This window comes from Rhinatrema bivittatum, chromosome 15 (genome assembly GCF_901001135.1).
Source record: "Rhinatrema bivittatum chromosome 15, aRhiBiv1.1, whole genome shotgun sequence".
Lineage (NCBI taxonomy): Eukaryota > Metazoa > Chordata > Amphibia > Gymnophiona > Rhinatrematidae > Rhinatrema > Rhinatrema bivittatum.
This window is the reverse complement of record NC_042629.1, coordinates 59,866,432-59,892,131: the sequence shown is the minus strand read 5'-3', so window position 1 is coordinate 59,892,131 and position 25,700 is coordinate 59,866,432. Positions and strand designations below refer to the sequence as shown.

General features: G+C 44.1%; 1 protein-coding gene across 2 annotated transcripts in view; it reads right to left on the bottom strand.

The window, feature by feature from the left end:
* Window positions 1-2,500: 2,500 nt before the first annotated feature.
* CCDC30 (coiled-coil domain containing 30) overlaps window positions 2,501-25,700 on the bottom strand; it is an 83,958-nt gene continuing 60,758 nt past the window's right edge. For both annotated transcript variants that reach the window (XM_029578994.1, XM_029578995.1), the window contains exons 20-25: window positions 23,120-23,241; window positions 19,908-20,049; window positions 16,171-16,307; window positions 13,266-13,380; window positions 5,338-5,408; window positions 2,501-3,633 (exon numbers count right to left, since the gene is read on the bottom strand). In XM_029578994.1, the coding sequence (XP_029434854.1) occupies window positions 3,414-3,633; window positions 5,338-5,408; window positions 13,266-13,380; window positions 16,171-16,307; window positions 19,908-20,049; window positions 23,120-23,241 (807 nt within the window). In that variant the 3' untranslated portion in view covers window positions 2,501-3,413. The remainder of the gene's footprint in view (window positions 3,634-5,337; window positions 5,409-13,265; window positions 13,381-16,170; window positions 16,308-19,907; window positions 20,050-23,119; window positions 23,242-25,700) is intronic.

Genomic DNA, 25,700 nt, shown 5'->3' with positions numbered 1-25,700 from the left:
GTACCCCAACACGAGCAGGAACAAACATTCGTTCTCGGCTCGCCGAGAACAGAGACTAGACGAAGTCCTGAAACCCCTCTAACTGTCTCTGATTCAGGTAAAACTTTATTATATTTTTTAAACCTTACCTGAGCTCAGTGCTTACCGGCTGAGTACAGAGGCGGTCTCTGGCTTCGGGGGGAGAGGGCATCTGCTGTCACCGCCGCTTGTGGCCTTCTGCACCCGCTACCTTTCAGCTAAAGTAGCAGCTAAGTCCACACTGGGAAACCCAGCTACCAGACCAAGGCACACCTCTGAAGGACCGCGGAAATCGCCTCAGGAATGCTTAACTGGGGAAGGGACCTTTAGTTATCACTGCAGGAGAGCGGGGATTTCTTTTCCTGAATTTAGAATTTCAAATTTCTCCTTTCAAAAGGCTCAAAGCAATCCCCATAGGGAGATACACATCCACCATCTGCTGGAGACAGAGAATACAGGCAGGCTGGGGTCACTGCAGGGTTATATATATTGTGACGTCAGCATCTGCTGGCAGGGGAGCATAAACCCACTGGTCCCGAGTCCATTTGTCTACATGCCAGGAAATCCATGATTATCCTAGAGTAAATGGGTCTCCAGACATGCGCTTTTAACTTAACTCCTGCCCTGACCCAGGCACTAAAAAACCTGCACTAACTGATGTGCGGCTCCCTGCATAGCCCATGAATAGTTAATTGTCTCATTTACATGCACTCGTGCTAAACTAGACGGGTTTTTTTAAAATCAGATTGATGCGTGTGTTTTTCCTGTACTGAACACTATTACCTGCATAAGGATAGCGTGGGGAAAACGTGCACATAAACCTGTGGCAGCTTTAGTGCTGCTTATTACATCAGCTCCTAAAAATGAAAAGTCTCTGGGAAACTCACCCCCATTGTCTGAGCATGTTACCTTTTTTTTTTTTTTTAAACTTTACTGTCTGGACAATATAAGCTTACTGCCCAAAAAGGGGAGGGGAGAAGGAAAGAGCGCTAAGGAGGGGCAAACAAAAAAAAAAAGTAAACCGTTTCTTAAGATATTTGATTGTCAGGCATAGACCCACTAGGAAAGGAAAAACTGTCTATCAATCTTAGGGAATGCTCTGTTGAGGGAGGGAGCCTAGATGGTCACCTCAGGAACGGCTCAACTGGGGGACGGAGCCAAGAGACCGTCACCCCAGGAGCAGCTGAAAGCACATCTCCTTCATCCAGCCTACACCAGGACTCAGAACAGCACAAGATGCTCGCCTGTCTGATGGAGACAGATTACTGGTAGGCTGGGCACAGCATGGGACCCTATAAGAGGCAATGCCATCAAGCTTATTGTTCTCGGTCTCCATCTGCTAGGGTGGGGAGCATAACCCAGGTGATGGACTGGTCAGACTAGATAAGGAAAAATACATTTTGATACAAAATGTCATGTGATAAGTCCTCCATTCATTAACTGCATTTACGATGAACAAAAAGGGATTAGGACCAAGATTACAACCCTCCTCACCTGAAAACAGTCTAATCTACTCTGTAGGATAAAAGAATTAATTATTTAAAATTTCAAACAAAACAAATTAAAAAAGGTCCTACATAAGAACCGCTATACTGGATCAAATCAAGGGTCCATCAAGCCTAGTATCCTGTTTTCAACAATGATCAGTCCATGTCACAAGTACCTGGTAGGATCCCATGCTACTTACATGCAAGGAAAAGCAGTTTCTACCTACCTGGTTAGTACGGTCTATGGATTTTTCCTCTAACCTTTTATAGACCCAGCATTGCTAACCGCCTTTACCATATTCTCTGTGAATGAAGTCCAGAGCTTTATTGTGCATTGAGTGAAAAAATATTTCTCTGATGTTTTAAATGTACTACTTAGTAACTTCATGGAGTGTCCACATCCTTAAAGTATAAACAACCAATCTGCATTTACGCGTTCCACTCCACTCATGATTTTATAGACCTTTATCATATTTTCCCTCGGTCATCTCTTCCCCAAGATGAAAAGCCCTAACCTCTTTAGCCATTCCACCCCCTTTATAATCTTGGTCACCCTGCTCTGTACCTTTTCTAGTTCTACCCTCTTTTTTGAGATTTAGCAACCAGAATTGCACACAGTAATCTAGGTGCAGTCTGCACTAATCTGGAGTATTAACACAAACACTCTGTTTGCTTTTTTGACCGCTGCTGCTGCACATCGAGCCAAGGATTTCAAGGTTTTGTCCGCGATGATGCCCGGATCCTTTTCCAGGGTGGGTGACTCCTAATTATGGAACCCAGCATCGAGTTCCTACAGTTTGGATTATTTTTTCCCTATGTGCATCACTTTGCACCTGTCCACATTAAATTTCATCTGCCATTTGGATGCCCAGTCTTCAGTCTTGCAAGCACCTCTGCAATTTCTCACAATCTGCTTGTGATTTAACAATTTGGAATAATTTTGTGTTGTCTGCAAAATGTGATCACTTCACTCATCATTCCCTTTTCCAGATCATCTATAAATATGTTAAAAAAAAACCAAACACACTGGTCCCAGTACAGATCCCTGGGGCACTCTACTATTTATCTTCCTCTATTGCAAAAAACTGTTTTCTATCTTTTATTCTAAAAGCAGGGCCATCAGAAGAGGTGGGCAAGAAGATCACTCACCTGGAGTGGTGCCAATGCACTAAGCTGCCACCTACTGCTGACATAAGCTCCTGCGTAGCCAAACATGGCATGCACTTGCCAGCTGCAGCACTGGAGAGGGCACCCCCACCCTTCCAACCAATGAACAAGCTCATTCCCAAGATGAATTTCTCTACAAAAGAACACAAAGCAGTAAGCTGATATTCCTAAAATATACAAATATCTGTGAATTTGAAACAACTGCCATATGGTATCATATGTTGGCTTCTTTTAGAATTTCCTTTTGGGCCATTGCTGGGCTAAATGGCACCCCGGACAGTCAGGGAAGGAGGGTGATCCTTCAATGCTGCAGCTAGCTTACGGCATGGCATTCTTGGAATTATGTCGGTAGTGGGTGGCGGCGGGATGCATTGGCACCACCCCAGGCAGCTGCTCTTCTCGCCCATCCCTTCCGATGGCTCTGCTTTTGGGTTTTAAGCCCCCAAACTTTATAAATCTCTTCCCAATTTATGTTTTTATAGGGCAAGGCTTCTCAAACCTGTTCCCTTTGGTCCCACAGCCAGCTGGGTTTTCAGGATCGTCACAACGAATATGCATGAGATAAATTGGCATATAATTGGTTTCCAGTGTCTGCAAATGCAGTATCTCTCATGCTTATTCATTGTGGATAGCCTGAAAACCTGACTGACTATGGAGTAAATAGGGCAGATTTGGGAAGCCATGTATGAGGGAGACAGTAGCCTGTCATCAGTGGGAGCCTACATTGCATTGTGCTTATTCTCATTGGTGCTCTTCGTCACTGCAAACACTCGGGCCGTGCTGCTCTCCTGGGAATGTCGGAGTCTCTCCAGGTGAGGTCAAGTTTAAATAGCTGATTTCAGAAGGTTGTGAATGTGAAATGGAAAATGCTGCCTTCAGGCTTTCAGGTACATCCTCATTCTTTGCATCTGGAATTGCTTTTAGAATTCCAAGAGAACTGGACAGTCCTACAGCTGGAAAACTAAAAGAAAGAAAGAAAAGAACTGTGATCAGCTCAGAATCAGGACAGTTAAGTAATATATTAATACAGTATGCTAAACAGCTGTTTGAGTCTCTTGCCTGACCAGGCTTGCTGGGGTCAGGATGTGCCATCGAGATAACATGCTCTGTCCCGGGGAGAGTGGTTTTCTGCAGCCTGAAACTTCAGTGCTAAGGGGAAGTCTCTAAAAAGTTCCCTCCAACACTTGATTGGCAAGGGCATGTATGCCACTTGGCACGCAGTCTGGGATGGGGAAAGGGGGTTAAAGAAAGAGAGGGAAAAACAGGATATAAGAATAGATTTACAAATACATTAAAATGGAGTAATGTTGGAAGACTACAGCATCAAAAGGAAAATAAATCCACAGCAAGGATGGTAAAACCTCAGTAAGGAAGAAGTTGCTAGTGGAGGCAGACTGGACAGATTCATTGTAGTGATAAGTCGCAGAAGCCCCAGATAGCAGTGTAGGAGCTTTTGGAGTTACTGTACATAAAAACAAGAAGCTTTTTTTTTTTTTTAGAGTGAAAATTTCCACTGAACACGGTGCTCTCAACTTTCAACATTATTCTTTAATGTGCATTTGGAATCTTTACTTCCTGAAAACTATTACCCCCAAACGATCAAGCGAAGTAACATTTACGTCTTCTATGTATTTTCTAGCTATAACCTGAACTTCAAAATGTTTCTTTGTCCACTGGCAAACAGTTCTTATTCATATTCATGTTTATTTATTTACATACCATCGTTCTGAAAAGACAATCACGGTGGCTCACAATAAAACATCAATAAAATGCTTACGGGTAGATTTGTACATGCCCGCGCGCGTAACATCCGGTGTTTACGCGTGTGGCCGGATTTGTGTGCGCCGGGCAAATTTTCCAAGAGGCTACATGCTGCGAGATTCTCCAGCATTTTAATCTGCTTGTTCCAGACCACCCCCCCCCCCCCTCTCTGCAACACACTCTCAGTTCCTTTGCTTATTCAATCAGCAGGCAATTCCATCGAATAGGCCTTGACAAATTTTCTTTGGATCCAGGAGCCAGCAGCTAAGAAATTCTGATCTATCTGCGGGAAAGATGCAGCATCGCAGCGCTTACTGGGTAGATTTTCAAAGGCCCACGCGCGCCAGGCGGATTTTCTAAGGAGCCCGGCCAGCGCGTAGACCCCGGTACGTGCATAAGTGCCCTGCTTCTTTGAATTCCAACTTACTTCAGGAGCTGAAGTAAGTTGTAAAACAAAGAAAAAAAACCAAAAACAAAAGATAGGGTTTAGGGAGTGGGGAGGAGAGGGGAAGAGGGAGGGAATTTAGGTAGGGGGGAGAAATTGCAAAAGCCCACCCCCTCTTGCGTGCACCGCCCGCACATACGTGCGTGGATTATAAAATCCGCTGTGCACGTGTGCGCAGCCCACGGATTTTCTAACATGCGCGCGCCGGTGCACTCGTGTTAGAAAATCAGCGCATCCATGTGTGCACGCCGGGAAGCGCACACACTTTTTAAAATATTGTTAAACAAAGCAGCATATGATACTTTTTTTTTTTCCTTTTATTTTTAATCAAAGTTTTCCAGAAATACAACTACAACATTAACTGCAAAGTTTAACCCCCTTCTCCCCCTCCCAGTTCAGTAAGCAAAAGCTTAGCTTGTTTTACTGTACGTCTAACATCATGGCGCCCATTCTTCTTACCTTGTGTTTGGAAGCGATAGAGTCTTGTCATTTAATGGGAAGCATTCAGATGGAATTACTTTGTTTAGCTCCTGGGAGAGAAGTTAAAGTGCATAGAAACACAGTTAGCATCTGAAATTATTTCCAGCATAACAAGAAACCGTTTGTGACATTCACCTGCATTTCTGTCTGACCCCTTTTTTGGTTGTTGGTCTTCTCCATGATGAAGGTAAAAGCAACTAATATCATTAACATACCTCCCATGAACAATGTGTCACAAATCTTTAAACTCAATAACATTTTTTTATTCTACTGATCAGTGACTTACGTGTAGGTAAGATGTCGATATATGATGATGCGGATGTATTTTATATATGTATGTGCTTTTCGGTTATATGTACACATTTTTATTTTTATGTTTGTTTTATTGTACATCACTTCAGTCTTTTTTGTGTGAAGCGATTAATACAATTTATTAAACGAAATGGAAAAAATGAAATCTTATATTTATTGGGCTTGGTGAGAGAGTAGGGCAATTTTCAAAGTATTTGTGCTTTTAAGCCCAGACATTCTTAGGTGGGGGATGGGGTGGAGTAACTTATGACCATATGCATATGAACGTAATCTTGCTGGATAAAATACCCACACAAATCGCAGGTGCAGGTTAGTGCGTATACTTTTCCGACTCAGTTTTCAAAGGGAACTTCTCCTGTTTGAAAATTGACATCAAGTCTGTGAGTAAAAAGCGCCTGCAGCCTTTACACTTCTGCGCAGAGTTGAAACGTTTTTCCAATAGGGGGTAATTTTGTAATTGCTCACATTGCTGTGAAGTCAGCTACCTGTGACTTTACACTAATTTTCAAAGGAAAGTACACACGTACTTTCTCTTTGAAAATCAATCCAGAAAAATTACCCACATATATTTACATTTACTAATTTGTGCAGGTAGTTTTCTGAGAAAAAGCAGTAAGTAGAGAATAGTGGCTGCTTGCTGGTGCATTACAACCAGGATATTTTGTTTGATGCCGACCAGTTTTCTCCTGAGATAACCCAGGAATTATCTGGCAAAACATGGGTCATGTTGGGGACTTCTTGAACCTTGATGCATCTCCTTCCCATCGGAGAGCTTCTTTGTGAAGATTGGGATTATTTGTTTGAAACTACAGGACTATAATTTAATTAAAAATAAGTATTTGACAACATTTTTCATGTTAAATTACTTTAATGATTATATCATTTTTAATGAATTATACTTAAATGGAACTTTAAATTGTGGGACCATGTAATACACATTTCATTGAACCTGGTGCAATTATATTTTAAAACAAAAATATTTGGTTTTCTATGTTTATAAAATTGAGCATCTGTATATTGATTATTATGGTTTACCATATGGTGCTGTTCTTATGGAAGTGATGTATATGGGACCCCTATGGGCATCACTTTGTGAACAATTATGGAAACATTTCTTATCTGTTAAATTTCCTTTCCTTGAATCCTGCTACACCAGTCCAGACAAGTGGGTTATTCCACCCTGCCAGCAGATGGAGGCAGAGTACACAGCTTTCTCTGTGACATCACTGCTACTTACATGTGGTGCAATACAGAAAAACCCAGTACTGGATCCTCTAACAGAACATATCTCCCTTAGCCAGGAAACAGGAGACAAATAACAAAAATAAGAAATAGGGAATAATTCATACCTTGAAAGACATCTCTGCATAGGCACATCTGAACTCCTCCTAGAAATGAAAGGACACTTCCTCAACTAGCTGTAAGGCCCAAGTTCCTGGGAGGGTCCGGGACTGGTGAAGCAGGATTCAAGGAAAGGAAATTAACAAGTAAGAAAAATTCTCCTTCCTCATCATCCTGCTACACCAGTCCAGACAAGTCAGAAATATTAAAACCTATCTAATCTGAGAAGGTGGATGTTAGGATTGCTCCAAGGATACAGGCTCCAAAGGCTGCATCCTCCTTTGCATGGACATGCAGTCTGTAATGCTAAGAAAAAGAATGCAATGACAACCAAGTGCAAATATCCTCTGGAGCAGTGGACATTGACTCTACTGAAGATGAAGACTGAGCTCTTACTGAATAGGCTCGAAGGGTGTCCAGAGCCTCATAACCCTTAAGCATATAAACTGAAACATTTGACTCCTTAATCCATCCTGCTAAATTTGCCTAAGAAGCTGCCTTGCTCTTGAGTTGTTCTCCAAAAAAAACAAGCAATCTGATTTCCTGAAAAGATTAGTGGCTCCAGGTACTAGAAGAAAAACCGGACATCCCAAAACTTTAAAGACCTGTTGCTGCCGTGGCACTCTTCTCTGGAAAAAACCGGCATCAAAAATGCCTGAATTTACATGAGAAACAGAGACCACTTTCAGCAAGAAGGAAGGAAGCAGCTGAATAAAAACAGAATCCAAAGAAAAAATCCTGAAGGGATCCCTGCAAAATAGAGCTTGCAGTTCAGAAATGGGTGTCTAGCTGAACAAATTCCTATTAGCAAAAAAATGCCTTGAAGAAAGATCCTTCAAAGAAACGTGCTTCGGAGGTTAGAAAGGGGAGCCCACAAGAACTTCAAAACCAGACTGAGGTCCCAAGGACGGGGGAGGGGGGGAACCACAGTTCTACAAAGGAGATGTAGTCTCTTCACTCCTAGAAAGAACTGAGCAACAATTAGATGTAAAGTGACTGAGACCCCTTGAACTCTACCCCAAAACAGGAACTTGAACCTATAGAAAATTTAAAGCCAATCCTTGTCCAATCTTCTATGGAAGAAGGTCAAAACGCTAGAGATATCTACATGCCACAGAGGACAGAGTCCACGCTCTGCAGCATGCCTCAGATGCAAGTCCAAGCATGGCCAGAGGAATATAATTTTAAATGGGTCTTCAAAAGAGTAGAGATAATAGAGGAGGAATAGTCTTTCCTGCATAGGCATGACCCCTTCCAGAGCCAGACTGTAAGATAGAATGGAGACGGGTCTTCCATGACAATTAGAACTTGAATCAAAAGACCATGGGTTCACAAGACCTGCAGAAGACCTATCTGCAATCTGGAGCCACTGAAACAACCCAAACATATACCTTCACTTTCTTTTTTTTTTTTTTTTTTAAGGTCCTCGTTATCAGAGGCCAGAGGAAACACATACACCAACTCTTTTGGCCATGGTTGAACTAGAGTGCCTATACCTTTAGAGCCGAGCTCCTTGCATCAGTTGAAGAATCAGTAAATTTTTGCATTCCTGTGAGTCACCATAAGAGCCATGTGAGGAATGCCCCATCCTCCACTATCTTTTAAAAGGTTTTCTGGCCAAACTCCCATTCCCATAGATCCAGGATGTTTCTGCTGAGAAATTTAGTTTGGACATTCTCCAAGCCTACAAAATGTGCCAATGAAATCTGAAGATTTTCTTCTACCCATTGAAACAGGAGATTAGTCTTCTTGGATATGCCCTACCTCCAGATATCTCACTACCTGTTCACACAAGCCACTGCTAATACATTTCAGACAGAACCTCAACTGCCATTCCCTTTACCAAAGGCAGGAAATGCAACAGGATAAACATGCTAGCCTTGGTTTGCAACCTGTAGATGGATCAAGATGCCTTCTCCCTAGACTGGAGTCCTTGACTTATCTAATGTCAACAGTGTGCTCCCCATCCTGTCAAACTCATATCCATGGAGACAAAAACGCCACAAGCGTGGTTCCAGTGTTAGGAACGCCAACCGCGGCGGCCCGCAGCCGGGTGTCATGGCCACCGGCCGCGACCAGGGTCGGGCCGGCGGCCACGGCGTTAATAAACTCACCCAAAGTATCGGGAGTATCTGAGGCTCCTGCTGTGGCAGGCAGCCTTCTTCTTCACCTTCCTCGAGGCCGCTGCTGCTGCCAAGCCCGGCTGCATGATTCTCAGCCGGTCCGGCTCCTCCCCCTCAGCCTGCTAGAAGCCGCGCACACGGCTGAAGAGAGAATTTAAAGGAGCCATGACAGGAAATTGTCATGGCTCCTCCTGGGACTCCTCCCTCCAGTTTCTATATTTAAGACAAGGTCTGATACTTAGACCTTGACTTGGTATTGAGGCTCTGTGCTTGGTTCCTGTGTTCCTGGATCCGCTCTCCGTCCCGCTTCCGCTTCTTCTCCTCGTTGGACTGACTCTTTGGCTCCTGACCCTCGGACCGGTGGTGGTGATCTTCTGGTATTGACTTGGACTGGCTCTGGACCCTTCTGTTGTCTGCTCCTGGACCGGCTCTTGACCTCTCTCTGGACTTCGACCCTCGGACCGGATTTGGAATATCCTATGATGTATACTCCCTGACTGATCACGACCTGCTGGAAGCAGCAGCCGTCTGGACCCCACGACCTGCAGGAGTCGCCTGCATCCAGACTATCTTCACCCTTCAGGGAGTCTCCTAAATCCCAGCGGCCTTGTCCTTACGGGCTCCTCCTGGGGGGATCACGAGCTTCCAGGGCGAAGCCTTCATCCAAACATCTTCATCAACAGGCCTTGCCATCCGACGGTAGAGACAGATGAGGGTTGACCTACCTTTGGCAGTGCTAACTCTACCTCAGAATAAGGGTCCACTTTCTAAATTCATAACATCCAGATTTACTCCTTTTATTTCATTCTGCAATGTTGACTACCAGGAGAGGCTCTGCCTCAGCAGACCCGAGAAGGAAAGGCAATGTTCATAATCCCAGAATGAGGAAAACAACGAGAGAGAGAATGCAAAAAATGCATATGGATCCTGGCCCACGGAATGAGGTCCAAGGTGGCTGCCATGGAGCCCAGCAGCTGCAGATAACCCCAAACTTTGGAAGGTCTCCTGAGCACTGAACTTTTCCATTTGACCTACAATCTTAGTCATCCGTTGTCTAGCTGAATACATTTGACATCATTTGGTACTAAACAGAGCCCCTAGGTATTCCAGAGACTGAAGAGGAAGAAATTTGCTCTTCACAGAGTTGATCAGCAAGCTGAAGCCTTCTAAAATCCTGCAGAATTCCGTTTAACACTTTGATGCCTTTATAATGTGATTTGGCTCTGATAAATCAACTGTCCAGATAATGATGAATCATGATGCCCTCTTTTCTCAAGAAAGCTGCTCTTACTGCCATTATTTTGGTAGAGGTTCTTGGAGCTACAGCAAGCTCAGTGCATGGAACTGATAAAGTTTTCCAAAGATACAGAAACTGAGAAACCTTTAATGAGATTCACTGAAGGGAATATGAAAATATGTCTCCAAAAGAACCAGAGACAAGAAGAACTAGACCTGTTTCACCGCTAGTAATATCAACTAAAAAGTCTCAAACAGGAAATGAAAAATGCGAAGGCTGATGTTTACTCTCTTCAGGCCAAGGACAGGCCTGCAAGTGCCATTCTTCTTTGGAACCAAAAAGAAAAAGGAGCAACGACCATGACCTTGTGCCTCGCAATAGTACTGGAATCACCTGTGACAGCCGAAGGCTCTTGAGAGTGGCTTGAACTGCCCTTCTCCTGGTGAGCAACACAGAAGGAGAGACTTTATAGGCATCAAGAGCTGGAATGGCGAGCTGAAGATATAATTATACTGATTGACCATTGGGTTCATGTCTGGTAAAACTGCTGCAGGCAACTGCCTACAAAAAGAAACAAGGAAGGGAACTGCCACTCTTCATTAAGAGGTGCGACTGACCCCTGCTTGGCCAGCTGCCTCAGACCTCAACTTTCTAGTCCCCAGAAAAGCCTGATTTTTTTTTTATTTTTATACCTGAACAGTTGGGAAGTTGGCTTCCATGGACTATACTTTCTAGGATCTGGACATTGACCCCAGTCCCACTGACCCGGTAGAATTGTCTTCAGAGAGACTTTGAGGCTTTGGTTCTCCTAGGCCCTTAACCAGCTATTGCAGATCTTTGCCAAACAACTTTTCTTTAAAGGGAAGCTTGGACCCAGTGGCAAAACCATAGAAATCTTCATGGTGCCACAGCCAAGGCTACAGATCTAAAAGAAATTCTGATGAGAACAAATATGGCATCTGCTAGGAATGTGGCTCCTGACTCCACCGTAGCTGCCTGATGAACTTCAGAGAGCGGTTGTACCCAGCATACAAGCATCTGAGCCACACAGCTACTACAAATGGAGATCAGAACCGACAAGCTGTGGATCTTTAAGAGTTGCACCTCCCTCCACTGGAACAAACGTTTTTCGGGTTAACTGCTGATTCGAAGCATCAGAACAGACTCTGCCTGGCATCCAGTGGCATGGGTACAGCCTACTGAAAACAATCGTAGCTCTGAGAACAGTCTCTCGAGGCTCCCACACTGACAGAAGCAAGTCCTCCACTGGCCATGCTGTACCTTTTCCAGAGATAAATGGAGGACTTATGTGGAGCAAGAAGGTTTTTCAAGATTTGTGAACACCCTAAAAAAACAGGGACCCTCCCCTCCCCCCCAACTTTTTTTTTTTTTTTTTTTTTTAAGACAGGAGCCTCCTCTCCTTTGACTCAGACATTCTGAAAGATTAAACCAACTGAACAAATCAGCTCATCCTTTTGGAAAAAGCTGACAACCTTGTTATTCTCTCCTTTCTGTAATGACCCGCAGACATCTAAATCAAAGGCTTCATCCGATTCCACCAGAAGGCCTACCCTCTTTAACGCTTTCCCAATGCCAAACGTCTCTGAGCTAACTTAGCCCTCTTTGGCTGCAGCTGACCTGTGGCAGAAAAACCTGGGCCAGGCCACTGGATAACTTCCCCCCCTTCATCAGACCCCTGAATTACATATAAGACCCTGATGCAAAACTGTAAAGAGTTCGGGGGGGGGGGAAATTCCCTGAAGAAAATAGGCTAGAGCTCTGAATAGCTTCCGTAGCTGGTCCCCTCACCAGGGGCCCACTAATATTGCCTGAGAGCATGGGAGAAGAGACAGTATTTTGGGATGCACAATACTGTCCGAACCAGCTGCCTCAAGCAATTCAGCAGTCCTGAGCTCAGGGTGGGAAATAAAAGCCAAATCTGAGAACACTGTAGAGAATCCAACCTCCAAACTGGCCACCCTGAATTAATCTCCTCAGCTTTTAATGCCCCCCCCCCCCCCCCAAGCTTTTTCTGCTCCTCAAACGTGCGGAGCAAATGTTGCCTGCAGAGTTAGATACAGAGCAGCGACTCCTGCATGCAACACAAAGGCAGCCGTGTTCCGCCACAGGAACAGGCTCCGACAGCAGCAGCATGGGACATGGCAATCCGGATCCAGCTGAATCACCCTCCCCTGCACAGAAGCACTTACCCCTGGCAGACCTGAAAGCAGGCAAGATTCTCCTCAGCTTTCTGTGCCTTCCTCCATTTTCCCTTACACTTTCCTTTTTAAGCAGCTTTACTAGGACAAAGGAAGTGGGGAGAGGAGTAACTGAGGATCTCTCTCAATACGGTTAAGCTCTCTCCCCTTGACTCTACCAAGCCCCCTCTGGGGATGGGAACCTCCACAACAGGGCTTGCTAATCTGGAATAACGAGTGCTTGGCCCAGAATCTGCCAATCCAAATTGCCCAACATCATTCCACCAGGGCGAGCTAGTACGATACTAATATAGGTGCATCAACAATCTGCTGGAGGCAGAGAATACTGATGTTTTTCCAGACTGCCCCATATGTAAGTGATAATGTTACAGAGAAAGCTGTATTCTTTGCCTCCATCTGCTGGCAGCGGGTAATAACCCACTCGCCTGGACTGGAAAATGAGGAAATACTGAACAAGGATTATCCTCCACTATTTTTCTCTCCGATGTTATTTTGTGGATATTAAAATATAGTCTCTTCTACATTTTCCCATATAAAAAAAAGCATACAGCTACAGGGATGTAGAAGCATGCAAGCTCTGTGCATACAATTTATCTTTGAAACCATGGGGTTTGTTAGATCTGCCATTTCAGCAGGTAAGGTTTGGGCCTAAGCACATAAGGCGGCAAATCTCACCTCGATGTTGAGAGTCTGAATGGTCTTCAGAATCCGCTCCAACATTGCAACCTGACTACTGAGGCGAATCGTGCTATCCTGCAGCTGCTTGTTCTCTTCATCCAGAAAATGAACTCTGACAATGGTAAATACAAACATCGTTTTGCCCTTATTGTCACTTTATTTATTTAAGAATTTATAGGCCGCATTATCCGAGGGTCTAAGCGGCAAATGAATACATGCTTAAACTATCAAAAGCATAGGCATGTTAATGAAGTTTAGGGGTGACTGAGCAAGGGAAATAGTTTTCTTGGAATAGGAAAACAGACGAAGGAAGCTCAAGATTGTTCTGGGTAAACATAAGGAGTTAGAGGAGTAGCCTAGTGGTTAAAGCAGTGGACGTCCTCCTCTTCTCCATTACTCGGGCCTGGATTTTTCTTCCCGCTACTCTCCCATCGCTTTCTTTTTACTTGTTCCTCATCTCTTTATCTTCTCCAGATTTCTAGCCTGCTTTCATTTCCCTTTCCCAGATCCCCTTACTATCCTCAGCCTCATACACCTCTTCTCATCGGTTTCAGAGAGCTGACATCCCCAGCTCCTCCTCCCCCTTCTTAAGAGGTAGAGTTGATGGGGCACAGCCAATGACATTTTCAGAGGGGGATTCCTGCACTTTGGGAATTACTTACTGCTGAACAGCTATCTCTAGCAACAGGAACCAGAAAAGAAACAAAGCATTTATCTAATTTGCACCACAAAAATGAAAGATTCATTCCTGATCACAAATCATAGAACAAAAAGGGATGGAAAGGACCCAAAAAGGTAAACTAGACCACTTCTTGCCTTCAGAAATTTCCAAAATTTCCCATACCATCTCAGACAAATGCTGGTTTAACGTGCTTTAAAACTCTCCAGTGACAAACTCCACCTCTTCCCACTCTCAGGTAACACATACCTCACAAATACTGTACATCGACCTTAGGGGTACTCCATACCTCTAAGAGCCAAGATGACAACTTTGTCTCTTGCTTCTACCTCAATCTACCATCTTTTGCTGCTTGTTAGCACACATGCAAGCTTGTCAGCTTTGCTTTGCATATTTCTAGTTGATTGGACAAAAGGGAAGGCACCACACACAATGGAAATCCGCAAAAAAAGGATCTCTGCACAAAAAGGCTTGAAGCTCCAAAATTCATCTCGCCAAACACCGTCTTCAGGGTAAGGTCCTTCAAAGAAGTCCTTTTCAATGGTTCAAAAGGAGATCCACACAATACTCGAAGAACTAAATTAAGATTCCAAGCCGGACAAATTCTACGGACCGCAGGACGCAAATGCTTTGCTCCTTTCAGAAAACGTACTATGTCCAGATGAGATGCTAGCAGTCATCTTCGCAACCTCCCTCTGAAACAGCCCAAGGCTGCTACCTGGACTTGGAGAGAATTAAAGGCTACATTTTTTGACATGCCATCCTGCAAAAAAGCCAAAACCTGAGCAACATTCACCTGCAAAGGGTCAGCATCATGAACCCCACCACCAGGACTCAAAAACTCTCCAAACTCAGATATACACCAAAGAAGAAGAAGATCTTCTTGCTTGGAGAAGTAATCACCGGCTCTGAATATCCCTTCAAGCAGAAACATCGCCTCTCAAAAGCCAAGTCACTAGTCAGAAGAAATCCGCCTGTTCTGAAAAGATGGGTCCCTGACGCAGCACTCACCTCGGGTGGCCTAACCGACAAGCCTGTCTACTGCCAGCTGAACTAGATCCGCAAACCACGGATGGTGCAGCCACTCCAGGGAAAGCCTTCAGCGGCCCACGCAGTGCGTCCAACACTAGGTTCCCCCTCGTTGTTCAAAGGAATTATGCATATGAAATTAGCATATTCCCATACATGCTATTTTATATATATCAGACGTACGTGTGTAATTTTGGTTTTGTGTGCACATTAACCTGCTCAAAAAGGGGCAGTCTGGGGCCAAGAGGAATGCATGAACATTGCTATTTTATGAGATTCATGCAATTTTACACCTGCTTATTACCTACTGCAAATGATTTCAGACTCTGCTGTTGTCTGCTATTGTTGGGTCGGAGGTCAGGCTGAAGTACTAGGAGGGTCTCGAACTGGAGACACACTGGGTGAACTGGTGGAGGTATTGGCAAATTGATTTCTATAACACGAGCATTTTTTAAATAAATCAGGGCTTTATGTGAACAGGTTCAATTTTTTTTTATGCTTATGTTTATAAAATAGACAGGAAAAGTATGCGCTTTCAGTGCATTGCTATTTTATAATCTGCAGGGACCAGATACATGCAGGTCAGAAAATACCATAGCAAATCTCTGCACGCTCATATACGTGTGCATCTAGGGCTACACACAGAGTTTATCCTCTAAGTTTCAGAGAGACAAAACTGATCCTAACAGCACTCCTCTTCACTGTCACCAATAGGTAGCCGTCAGAAAGCAGATAAGGAAGTGGAACACAATGGACAGCTGGTCCCTTTTAAACCCAGCTACTGTGTTACCATCAGTCAGAAAGGAGCAACGCAGAAACACACCTGCCTCAGCAATATAGAGCTCAAGTACCTAAAATCTCAGGCACAAAGTTATATGTTGACTTTGGCAAATAAAAAATAAGTTACATCTTATGTTATTAAAAAAAAAAAAAAAGTCACAGACTCTGCGCATCTCAAAAACGTTGTATAAACTCTGCCACATACTTTTAAAGAATGGCATTCTTTGGACTCATCTTGCACATTATCAAGTTCATTACGGCATGCATGAGTCTTACTGCCCTTTCCTGACAGGTCGAGTTGCTCTCGACGTCATCAACCCTTGGAACTGAGCAGAAGACACACAATGAGCATGCTCGCTTGCCCAGCCTTCCATCACATTCTCGTTGCTTTCAAAAGTGGACTCCACCACACACCTGCTCTGTATGGAGGACAGGAGCCACCTGTTGTTCCGCCCAATTTCTTCTTGGTCAGTAGCTTGCTGCAGAAGACATCTTTTTTCCTGTAGTAAGTTCTCGTTCTCTGTGGTTACTTTTCTGATCCAAGCCTTCTCCTGCATCCAAGAAAATATTATTTTCCCATAAGGTTGCATACTGGCACAACTAAAAAGGCTTTGCTTATTAAATTAACAAAGGTACAGAGACACGTGAAAAAAACAAAGAACTGAGCTAAGGGAATAGAGATAAAAAAAAGTGTAGCAACCACGCAGTAAAAGGCTAAAAACTAATTAGTTAAAAACAATCCAAGAAGAGAAGTTTCTTAAGACAAACAACACATGATAAGTAAATTAACTCGAGCAATCATAGAAATTATGCCTTCAGCAGATCATTTTTATCAGCAGATAAACACAAAGGATCCAGAGTTGCTGGAGGAAGGAAATGAAGAACCGAAATAACAGATGGTAATGTTGGCGTAACCTGCATGGGGCGGCAGGTAGAAACCCTAAACAACTTGCTAGGCAGACTGGATAGGCCATTTTGGTTTTTAGCTGCCATCATTTTCTATGTTAGTAAACCACAATGAGGTCGATAGTCAAAGGATTGTGCAGCAGACTTTGGGAATTACCCAGACGAACATTGAAATTTTTAATTTTGCTCTCCCAGGCAAATAATAGCCTGCATATCATATAGCTGGACAAAAAGAGGCAGGCCCAGGAGTGTTCTCGGAGCACTGTTAATCCTAGACAGGTCAGCGCCAGCCAAATGTATCCAGTTAACTCTGAACAGTGAAACAGCAAACCTAAAGTTAAATGGATAACCCTTCTTCATGCCCAATATTACCCCCCCCCAAAAAAATAGGGATTGTCTGTGGGCCGATGCCCCCTTCCTTCCTCTTTCCCTCCTGCTGGCCTGATATTTTATAAAAAAAAGAGAGACTGAGGTAGGCCAACACTCCCCTTCCACCCTCCTCAGGCCCGGATTTAAGCCCAGGAAACATAAGCAATTTTGAAGGCACCAAATATCCAGGCCAAAGAGAAACCAGTTTCTACTTGCTATAGTGTCATGTGCCAGCATAGCTTCAAAGACGCACCCATTGCCGTGGCACTGCATATGGGCTCCACGATCTTAAATCTGGCCCTGCTCCCATCCACTATTACAAAAAAAAAAAAAAAAAAAGGAGTGCTGGGGACGAATACCCCTTCCACTCTCCCTCATCCTTTCAATCTAAAAAAAATGAACGGGCCCTGCGCAGGCTGTGCGCATTTTCAAAGGGGCCCGGCCACGTGCGTAACCCCCGGTACGGGCAGAAGTGCCAGGCCCTCGGAAAGGGGTGGAACAGCGCCCATTAGACGCTGTCCCGGGGAAGTGCGCGCCAGCAGCCGTCCAGCGCTAGGAAGAGGAGCAGCAAGTAGAAAAATAAAAAACTTGGGGATAGGTAGGGGTAGTTTAGGGCTCGGGGAGGAAGAATAGGGTTAGGGAAGTTCCCTCCCAATCCGCTCCTTTATTGGAACGGACTGGGAGGAAACTGAGAAAAACGGAAATCGCATCGCTGCTCGTAAATTAAAAAATACACCCCCCCCCCTCCCCCGCGGAAGAGGTCACCCGCCCAAACGTGCGCGCGAGGATATTAAAATCCAGGGTGCACGTGCGGGCGGGAATCCTATTTTATAACATGCGCGCGCCAATGCCACGTTATAAAATAGCCGCATTCATGTGCATGTGCGGTTTTTAAAAAAAAAAAAAAATCTGTCCCAAGAGCCTCCCTAGCAACAGCTCCTACTCCCTCCTGAATTTGTAAAACAAAAAAAAGAACCACCTCTGGAAGCAGGATTCCTTCTCCCCATCTATTCCACAACCCCAGCTGCTTCCCTCCCTGGGTTTCTTCTGGCCAAAAAGGAACAGTGCCAGACAGCGATCCCCCTCTCTCCCTTCTGGACATGACCTTTTTAGGACGCAAGGGAGATAGGGAGGAAGGAGAGTAGCCAGAGATACTTGTAAGTTGTTTTTAAATGACAGTGTATAACCTTTGGCTGGTTGCGGGACGGACCCGCGACCAGCCGCACTCACCGTGCACGCCATCACGTCACGCGGCTGGAATGCCGCCACGCTTTGGTCCCCCAGCCCACCCCACCCTCCCCAGGCGCCTGCACGCGATGCCCACCAATCCTTACAGATCCCCCCCGGCGGGAAAGCTGAGAGGTGTGCCCACGCATGAAGTCACGCGGCGGAGAAAACTCCGGGCGCGCGCAACAACAGGTCCCTGCCTAGCCCGCAGTGCATGTTGCTATCTTCGGGTCTCCTTGCTACCTTGCCTTGTGCCTTGCCTTGTCTCCATATCTTCCTGGTTGGCTTGCCTCCTTGCCCATTGTTCCTCCTTTACTTGACCTTCCTCAATGTGCCCCCTCCTTTCCCTCCGAATCCGTTTCATCCTGTCCTGGGCCTGTCTCTCCTTGTATTGCCTGCTGCTGACCTCTGCTGCAGACCTCAACCATATTCTTGCTTGCCGCCCGGTACTGACCTCTGCTATGGACCTCGACCACTCTCTTGCAAGCTGCCTGCCCTGACCCGGTTACTATCTGCCTGCTGCCAGTCTCCTGACCGTTGTCCGTATCTGCTCTTTAAGGGGCATTCGCCTAAGGCCCCTGGACCCCAACCTGCGGGGAAATGGGGCTGGTTTAGGTGAAGCTCCTGCTCTGTCCCAGTAAGGATGTGTTCGCCAGCTGTTGGCATGGGCCGAGTAGGCTGCATCAACCACGCCACAGCACAAGGGCTCGCAACCATGACCCAGTGAAAAGGGAGACGGGCGGAAAATGCATCTGTCAGGGGAGGGGGATTTTTTTCTTTTTTTACTTTTAGAGTTGGAGGGAGAGAGAAAGGGGCTCATTTTTTTTAGACTGAGGGAGCCCTCCCACTCTCTCTTTTTTTTGTTTTTGTAATAGGCCAGTGGCTTGGAGATAGAAAGGGGGAAATGGCCCCTGAAAGACATTGTTTCTGTTGGAATATCGGGCAAGATGGATGGAGAGAAAGGGTTCTTTAGTGGTGGACATCAGGAGCAATAGGACTCGCTGGTTTTGTTTGGGACTTTTTTTTGTTTTTTTTTAATTTAAAGAGGACTGGGCCAATTAGTCTTCTGAATTAAATCTAGCTGGTTAAATTCTGACTGGCTAGCTTTGGGAGAACTTTCAGCTGAAGACCTCTTCCTATCCATTATATCCACCTTCCACTCTCCCCTCTACTTTCCCCTTCACTGTCCCTCTCTCCCCTCCCTCTTTCCCCCTCCTACCTCTTTCCCCCGCTCCTCCCTCCTTCTCAGCTCTCCTCTCTCCTCCTCCCCTTTCTCCCTCACTAGCCTGCCTGCACTTCTTAGTCTTTATTTTCCATTGTACATATGTATATATTTGCAAACGTTGCTATAATATAATTTAATGCAAACTTTCCCATGTTATCTCCCACCCCCTTTTAATACCTTGTTCGCATGTTTTAATCGTTCAATGTAAAGCGCCATGCCTAGCGCCAGTTTATGTTACAATGTGAACCGATATGATATCCTGGATGAATGTCGGTATATAAAAATTTTAAATAAATAAATAAATAAATAAGACCTAGCTAGCTGATGTCCCCGCGCACACAGACAAAGCCATCACCCATAAAGAACACATTTGGCACTCCACATCACAGTTCTAAGCATGTCGATCTACCGCTGCCTCTCTTACCTTCTCAGTTTGGCTTCTCATCAGTGCAATTTCACTTTGCAGCTGTTTAAGGAGGCCATCCCGGTGCTTCACCTCATGCACGTAAACCTCCTTTACTTTGCGAAGTTTTGCTTTATGGCGGAGTTGTTTTTCATTGTGTTTCCTGAGCAGAGATGAGCAAACACAAGGTGTTCAGAGGTCAATCCAGCCACCAGCCCTGGCAGAGGCTGTCACGCCGATGCACATACAAATAATATTGAAGTTGCACTGCACTACTACACCTAATGAATCTTCTAGAGATGAAATCTCACATATGGTCTCAGAAAATAGATCGTTTATTACAAAACACTCACAGCAAGACAGTTTCTGAAACTACAGAATGATTTAACATTAATATTCCATATCCTCCATAAAGAATAATCTACTCAACGTGGATTATATAAAGCTAATACAAAATATTAAAAAAAAAATCATAAAAAGTACAGTCTCAATCATACAAAAAGAGGAGGCATATCTAATACAGTATTGCACCATGGTAAGACCGCACCTTGAATACTGTGTACAATTTTGGTCATCGCATCTCAAAAAAGATATAGTTGCACTGGAGAAGGTATAGAGAAGGGCAACCAAAATGATAAAGGGGATGAAACTGCTCCCCTATGAGGAAAGGCTGAAGAGGTTAGGACTGTTCAGCTTGGAGAAACAACGGCTGAGGGGGGATATGATAGAGGTCTTTAAAATCATGAGAGGTCTAGAATGTGTAAATGTGAATCTGTTATTTACACTTTTGGATAACAGAAGGATTAGGGGGCATTCCATGAAGTTAGCAAGTAGCACATTTAAAACTAATCGGAGAAAATTCTTTTTCACTCAACGCACAATTAAGCTCTGGAATTTGCTAGGGGAATGTGGTTAGTGCAGTTAGTGTAGCTGGGTTTAAAAAAGGTTTAGATAAGTTCTTGGAGGAGAAGTCCATTAACTGCTATTAATCAAATTGAGTTAGGGAATAGCCACTGCTATTACTGGTATCAGCAGCTTGGGATCTACTTAATGTTTGGGATTGGTCACCCCCCGGATGCTGAATATGATTTTTACTCAGTATTTTCACCGCTCGCGGTCTCCTTTACTCATCGGCCTGAATTCAATAATTTCTTTTAAATTTTTATGGAAATTTTTTTTAATTTTAGTGAGAATAAAGTAGAGGTACTTCTCCAAGTGTTTTCTGAAAATTACTTTTTTCATCTCTGAACTTTAATTAGTTAAAATTTGTTTGCAACATTTTTTGGAACATACAACTGGTCTCGTTGACAAGAGGACAGTTTTTTGAATATTACTGGTGTTACACTAGGTTATATGACAGTATCAATAAAATTTTCTCTGTCTCCATCTACTGGAAGGGAAGCAAAACCCGGGAGTCTGGACTGATCAGGGTACGTACAGGGAACTGCAGAATATCAGCAATAAGCAAATAGCAATGCCTTACAGGAAACAAAGTGTTGAGCAAAAAGTTATATTAACATCCCATAGGTGCATGTTATAATGCACCATCCAATGGAGAAATTACTTACCTGATTATTTTGTTTTCCTTAGTGTAGGCAGATGGACTCAGGACCAATGGGTTTTGCTCCCCTGCCAGCAGATGGAGAGAGAGTCGCATTTCAAAGTTGACATCACCCCATATACCGTTGCAGTGAACTCAGCCCTTCAGTATTCTCTTCAAATGACGGATGAGGAGATATTCCTCCGCATCCTTGAGTTTATCTAGGGATGGCAATGAAATGGTCTGATTCAAATGAAACTCCAAGACTACTTTAGGCAAGAAGGATGGGACAGTACGTAGCTGTAATGCCCCTATAATTCAGAGATACGACATGCCAAGCATATGGCCACCAAGAACACCATTTTTAAATGTTAATTAATGCAAGGAGAGACTGCGCAGTGGCTGAAAGGATGGTCTTGCCAAAAATTCCAATACTAGATTAAGATTCTACAAGGGAACCGGCAACTGTAGGGGAAGCCAAATGTGCTTCACCCCCTTCAGAAAATGGGCCACATCCAGATGAACCAAAAGAGAGGTTCCGTTCACCTCACCCCTGAAACAGGAGAGAGCCACTACTTGTACTTTCAAGGAGTTAAGGGCCAACTCTTTAATTAAGCCATCCTGCAAAAATTCCAGAATAAGTGGGATTTTGGCCACCTAAGGGAGGGACACTGTGTTCCTCGTACCAGGCCTCAAATACTCTCCTGACATGCACATACACTAGGGACATGGAGAATTTCCAAGCACGGAGCAAGGTGACAATTACCGCTGCTGAATATCCTCACTTCATCAGGCGAGCCCTCTCAAAGGCCAGACCATAAGACAGAACCAAATCGAATCCTCATGAAGGACTGGGTCACTGCTGTAGCAGGTCCCTGTGTGGTGGGAGGCACAGTGGGTTCTCCACCAGGAGTCTCCACATGTCTGCATAAGTTGGACTCCAGGTCAGACTGTGAAGCCCTGATATGCCAAATAGCGCAGAGAGCAAGGCACTTAAGTTTCTTTGTTGCCGGCGCCATTGGCGGCAGTAACTGTGCGTTTTATCGGCTCACTCTTAAAAATGCATGCGCACACATTTCGAGCGCCTAGGCGGGCCACAGTAAGGCGCACGTACAGCCCGTGTGCCCAACTTTCCCTGTATCCTGCACTTACAAGGCTGTGCGCACATGTACATGTGTGACATTGTGCACATGGCGTGTGCACACAGCTGACGCACTGTGCGAACCAACGTTCTGTGGAGGGCAACACAGCATGCACAAAGACGCATGGCACCGCCGTGGTCTATGATATGGTGTGCCGACCAAGCCTAAAGCGAGGCCTAGCCCACCGGGGGGGGGGGGGGGCGCTCAACCCGCTCAGAAGCCCACTTCCCCTTACCCCATCAGGATCGGGAACAAAGTTGGTACGACGCGTCGAGCAAGGAGACCAGAGGAAGTCTTACCGAAGCCCCTCCAAGCGATTCAGATAATGACTGTTGATATGAAGGGTCTATGTCCAACGCACTCTTCCAATCAGACCATATCCAGTGCATCCCTTAGGCAGAGGGAACCGAACATAAGACAAGCACTAGGAACAACCCAGCCTTTCAGAGAAGTCTTAGCCTTATGGAAATGCATAGTGACTCACTCAAAGACAGTGGTATGGGGCAGCTCATAAACTAAGCAAAGCATGCAGTGAGCCTGTGTGTGGTTACCTGACACTGTCATCCAGCTGCTTCAAGGCACTATCCAGCTCCCGGTACAGACTCTCCTTGTCCTGCTGCAGCAGCGACAGCTGCTCTGAAAGCTTCTGGGTGCTATTCTGAAAATGTAAGTACTGGAAAATATGGGAATGTTTTAGTATAGAGACTAACTTAGGGAAAGGTGGCATATTTAATCTTCATATAAATAAATAGATACTCTATTTAGAAGTTAATAGCTGTTTTCCAAGTAATGATTTTATGGCTAAAGAGATGATGAAAATAAAGGATATCAGAATGGAGGTCAAATGACTATAAAGAGTCTAATCATTTTTTTTATTTGCGAATGTACCAAATGGTGTCACAGTTTGAAGGTTGTTAGCAAAGATCCTGAACCCCGACACAAGCCGTGTTTTGCTACAGGGCTGTCTCAAGGGGGGAAGCAACCATCTACAAAGTAAAGTGAAAAACAGTGAAATGAGATAAAAGAATAATCCATATACAAACAAAATATTTAAAAACCAGTAAATAGGCACTTAACGTGCATAATCAAATAGGGGTTTATATTATTTGGAAGCCACAAAAGGAGGAATAGTAAAGCGATTTATTCATCTGTAATGGAAAAGGAAAGATTTAAGAAAAATAGCCAACAAGGAATATTGAAAAGGCATATGTGAGATTAAAAAACTTACAAATATAAGCAATAGCACCAAGTTTCAGAGGCAACTTTGAAAGTGGAGAGTAAAAGTTATGGAGGTTTTAAAAAGGAATAAAAAAAAGGCACCAAAAAGAGGATGTGATGTCTAGGGACCAATCAGGTCATTGAGAAAGAGAACTAATCTTCTCCATTATAAAAGAGTTGTCATTCCCGATCTCTCAGACAAAACATCCCTATTGGTCAGTTTTTCAGACTTCACTGGCTATGTTCATCCCATGATGACTTTCTATCTAAAGCCCACGTTATATCTACAGATTTCCTCTTGTGGGGTTACCCACCCCGTGTGGTTAAAAAAACCTTTAAACGATCTCTTTTCACACGTCGTCAAGATTCTGACGTTCTTCAGTTACAATTCTAATTTCTACAGATTCATTTCACAAGTCATTTCACAAGACACAGATGGACCCACTTGTGTCCTCCCCTTTTCTTGTTATTCATGTGCTCTCAGTGACATTGTTCGCCCTCACTGGTCAGTACTCTCTCTCCTTTACAGCTATTCCATAATTCTCCCCGCTTTGCTTTTAAACGTGGGCGAAGTCTCCGCGACTCCTTGGTTTCCTCAGATTCACTCCTGTTACCAGCTCAGGACTCTCTGAATGCTACTGGCCACCAGCCATGCAGCTCTGGCGCCGCTTGTGCTCATTCGCTAGCCATCTCAGAATTTATAAACCCATCTTCAGGAGTCCCTATCTTTTCAAATATAATACCAACTGTAATCTTAGCACTTCCCACTCCACAGATCCCTTCATATTTCATTGACTTCTAACTAAACATCTTATGACTGATTTAAAGGTTTTTGTTCTTGAATCATGACCCTATCGACCCATATAAACATGCAGACCCAATCCAAAACACATAATTTAACCTGTACAATTTACAACCAAACTATGTTTTTAACGAATAAGATAAATATGTTAACAAGCGTATGATTTTTTGAACACTGTTAAACATCGAAACTTTGTATGCGAAACCGGACGGTATATAAAACTCGATAAATAAATAAATAAATGTCCTCCCTGCCGTCATGGAGGTAATCATACCGCTTTTCTACTGTACCATGAACAGTGTTGGATTTACTCACTCGATACTGTACAATCATGAGATTGAATGGTCGGCATGTATTTACCTTGCTCTGATTGGTTATTTTTCCATTGGTTCTCTTTTTCAATGACCTGATTGGTCCCTGGACATCACATGCTCTTTTTGACACCTTTTTTCTTCTTTTATAAAACCTCTGTAACCTTCACACTCCGCTCTGAAAGCCGCCCTCTGCTATTGCTTATATTTGTAAGTTTTTTAATCTCACATATGCCTTTTCCATATTCCTCGTTGGCTGTTTTTGTTAAATCTTTCCTTTTCCATTACAGATGACTGAATCACTTTACTATTCCTCCTTTTGTGGCTTCCAAAAAATATAAACCCCTGTTTGATTATGCATTTAAGTGCCTATTTTATTGAAGGCCCATTTTCAGCTGCTATGCAGCTCAGCTAGTTAGCCAGATAAACATATCTGGTGAATGAGCAGGGTATATTCAATGGTGTGGACCTGCCGCTGAACATACCCAGCTATCCTAAAATTAGAAGATTATATCTAACCGGCTAACTTTAGGACAGCCCTAAGGGCTGACCAGAGTTAGCCGCATTGTTTAAGCGGCCATCTCCGAATATGTGGCTAACTCTGGGCCACCCGAAAATGCCCGCCCCCCACTCCCGGAACACCCCCTTCTTATCCGGATAAATTCTAGCCAGGTAATTAGTAAGCCATTTAGATGGTTAACTATTACGTTATCTATTTAAATAGCTTTTGAATATTGAGCTCCTGGTTTTTAAATATTTTGACTGCATATGGGATCATTCTTTTGCCTTATTTCACTGTAC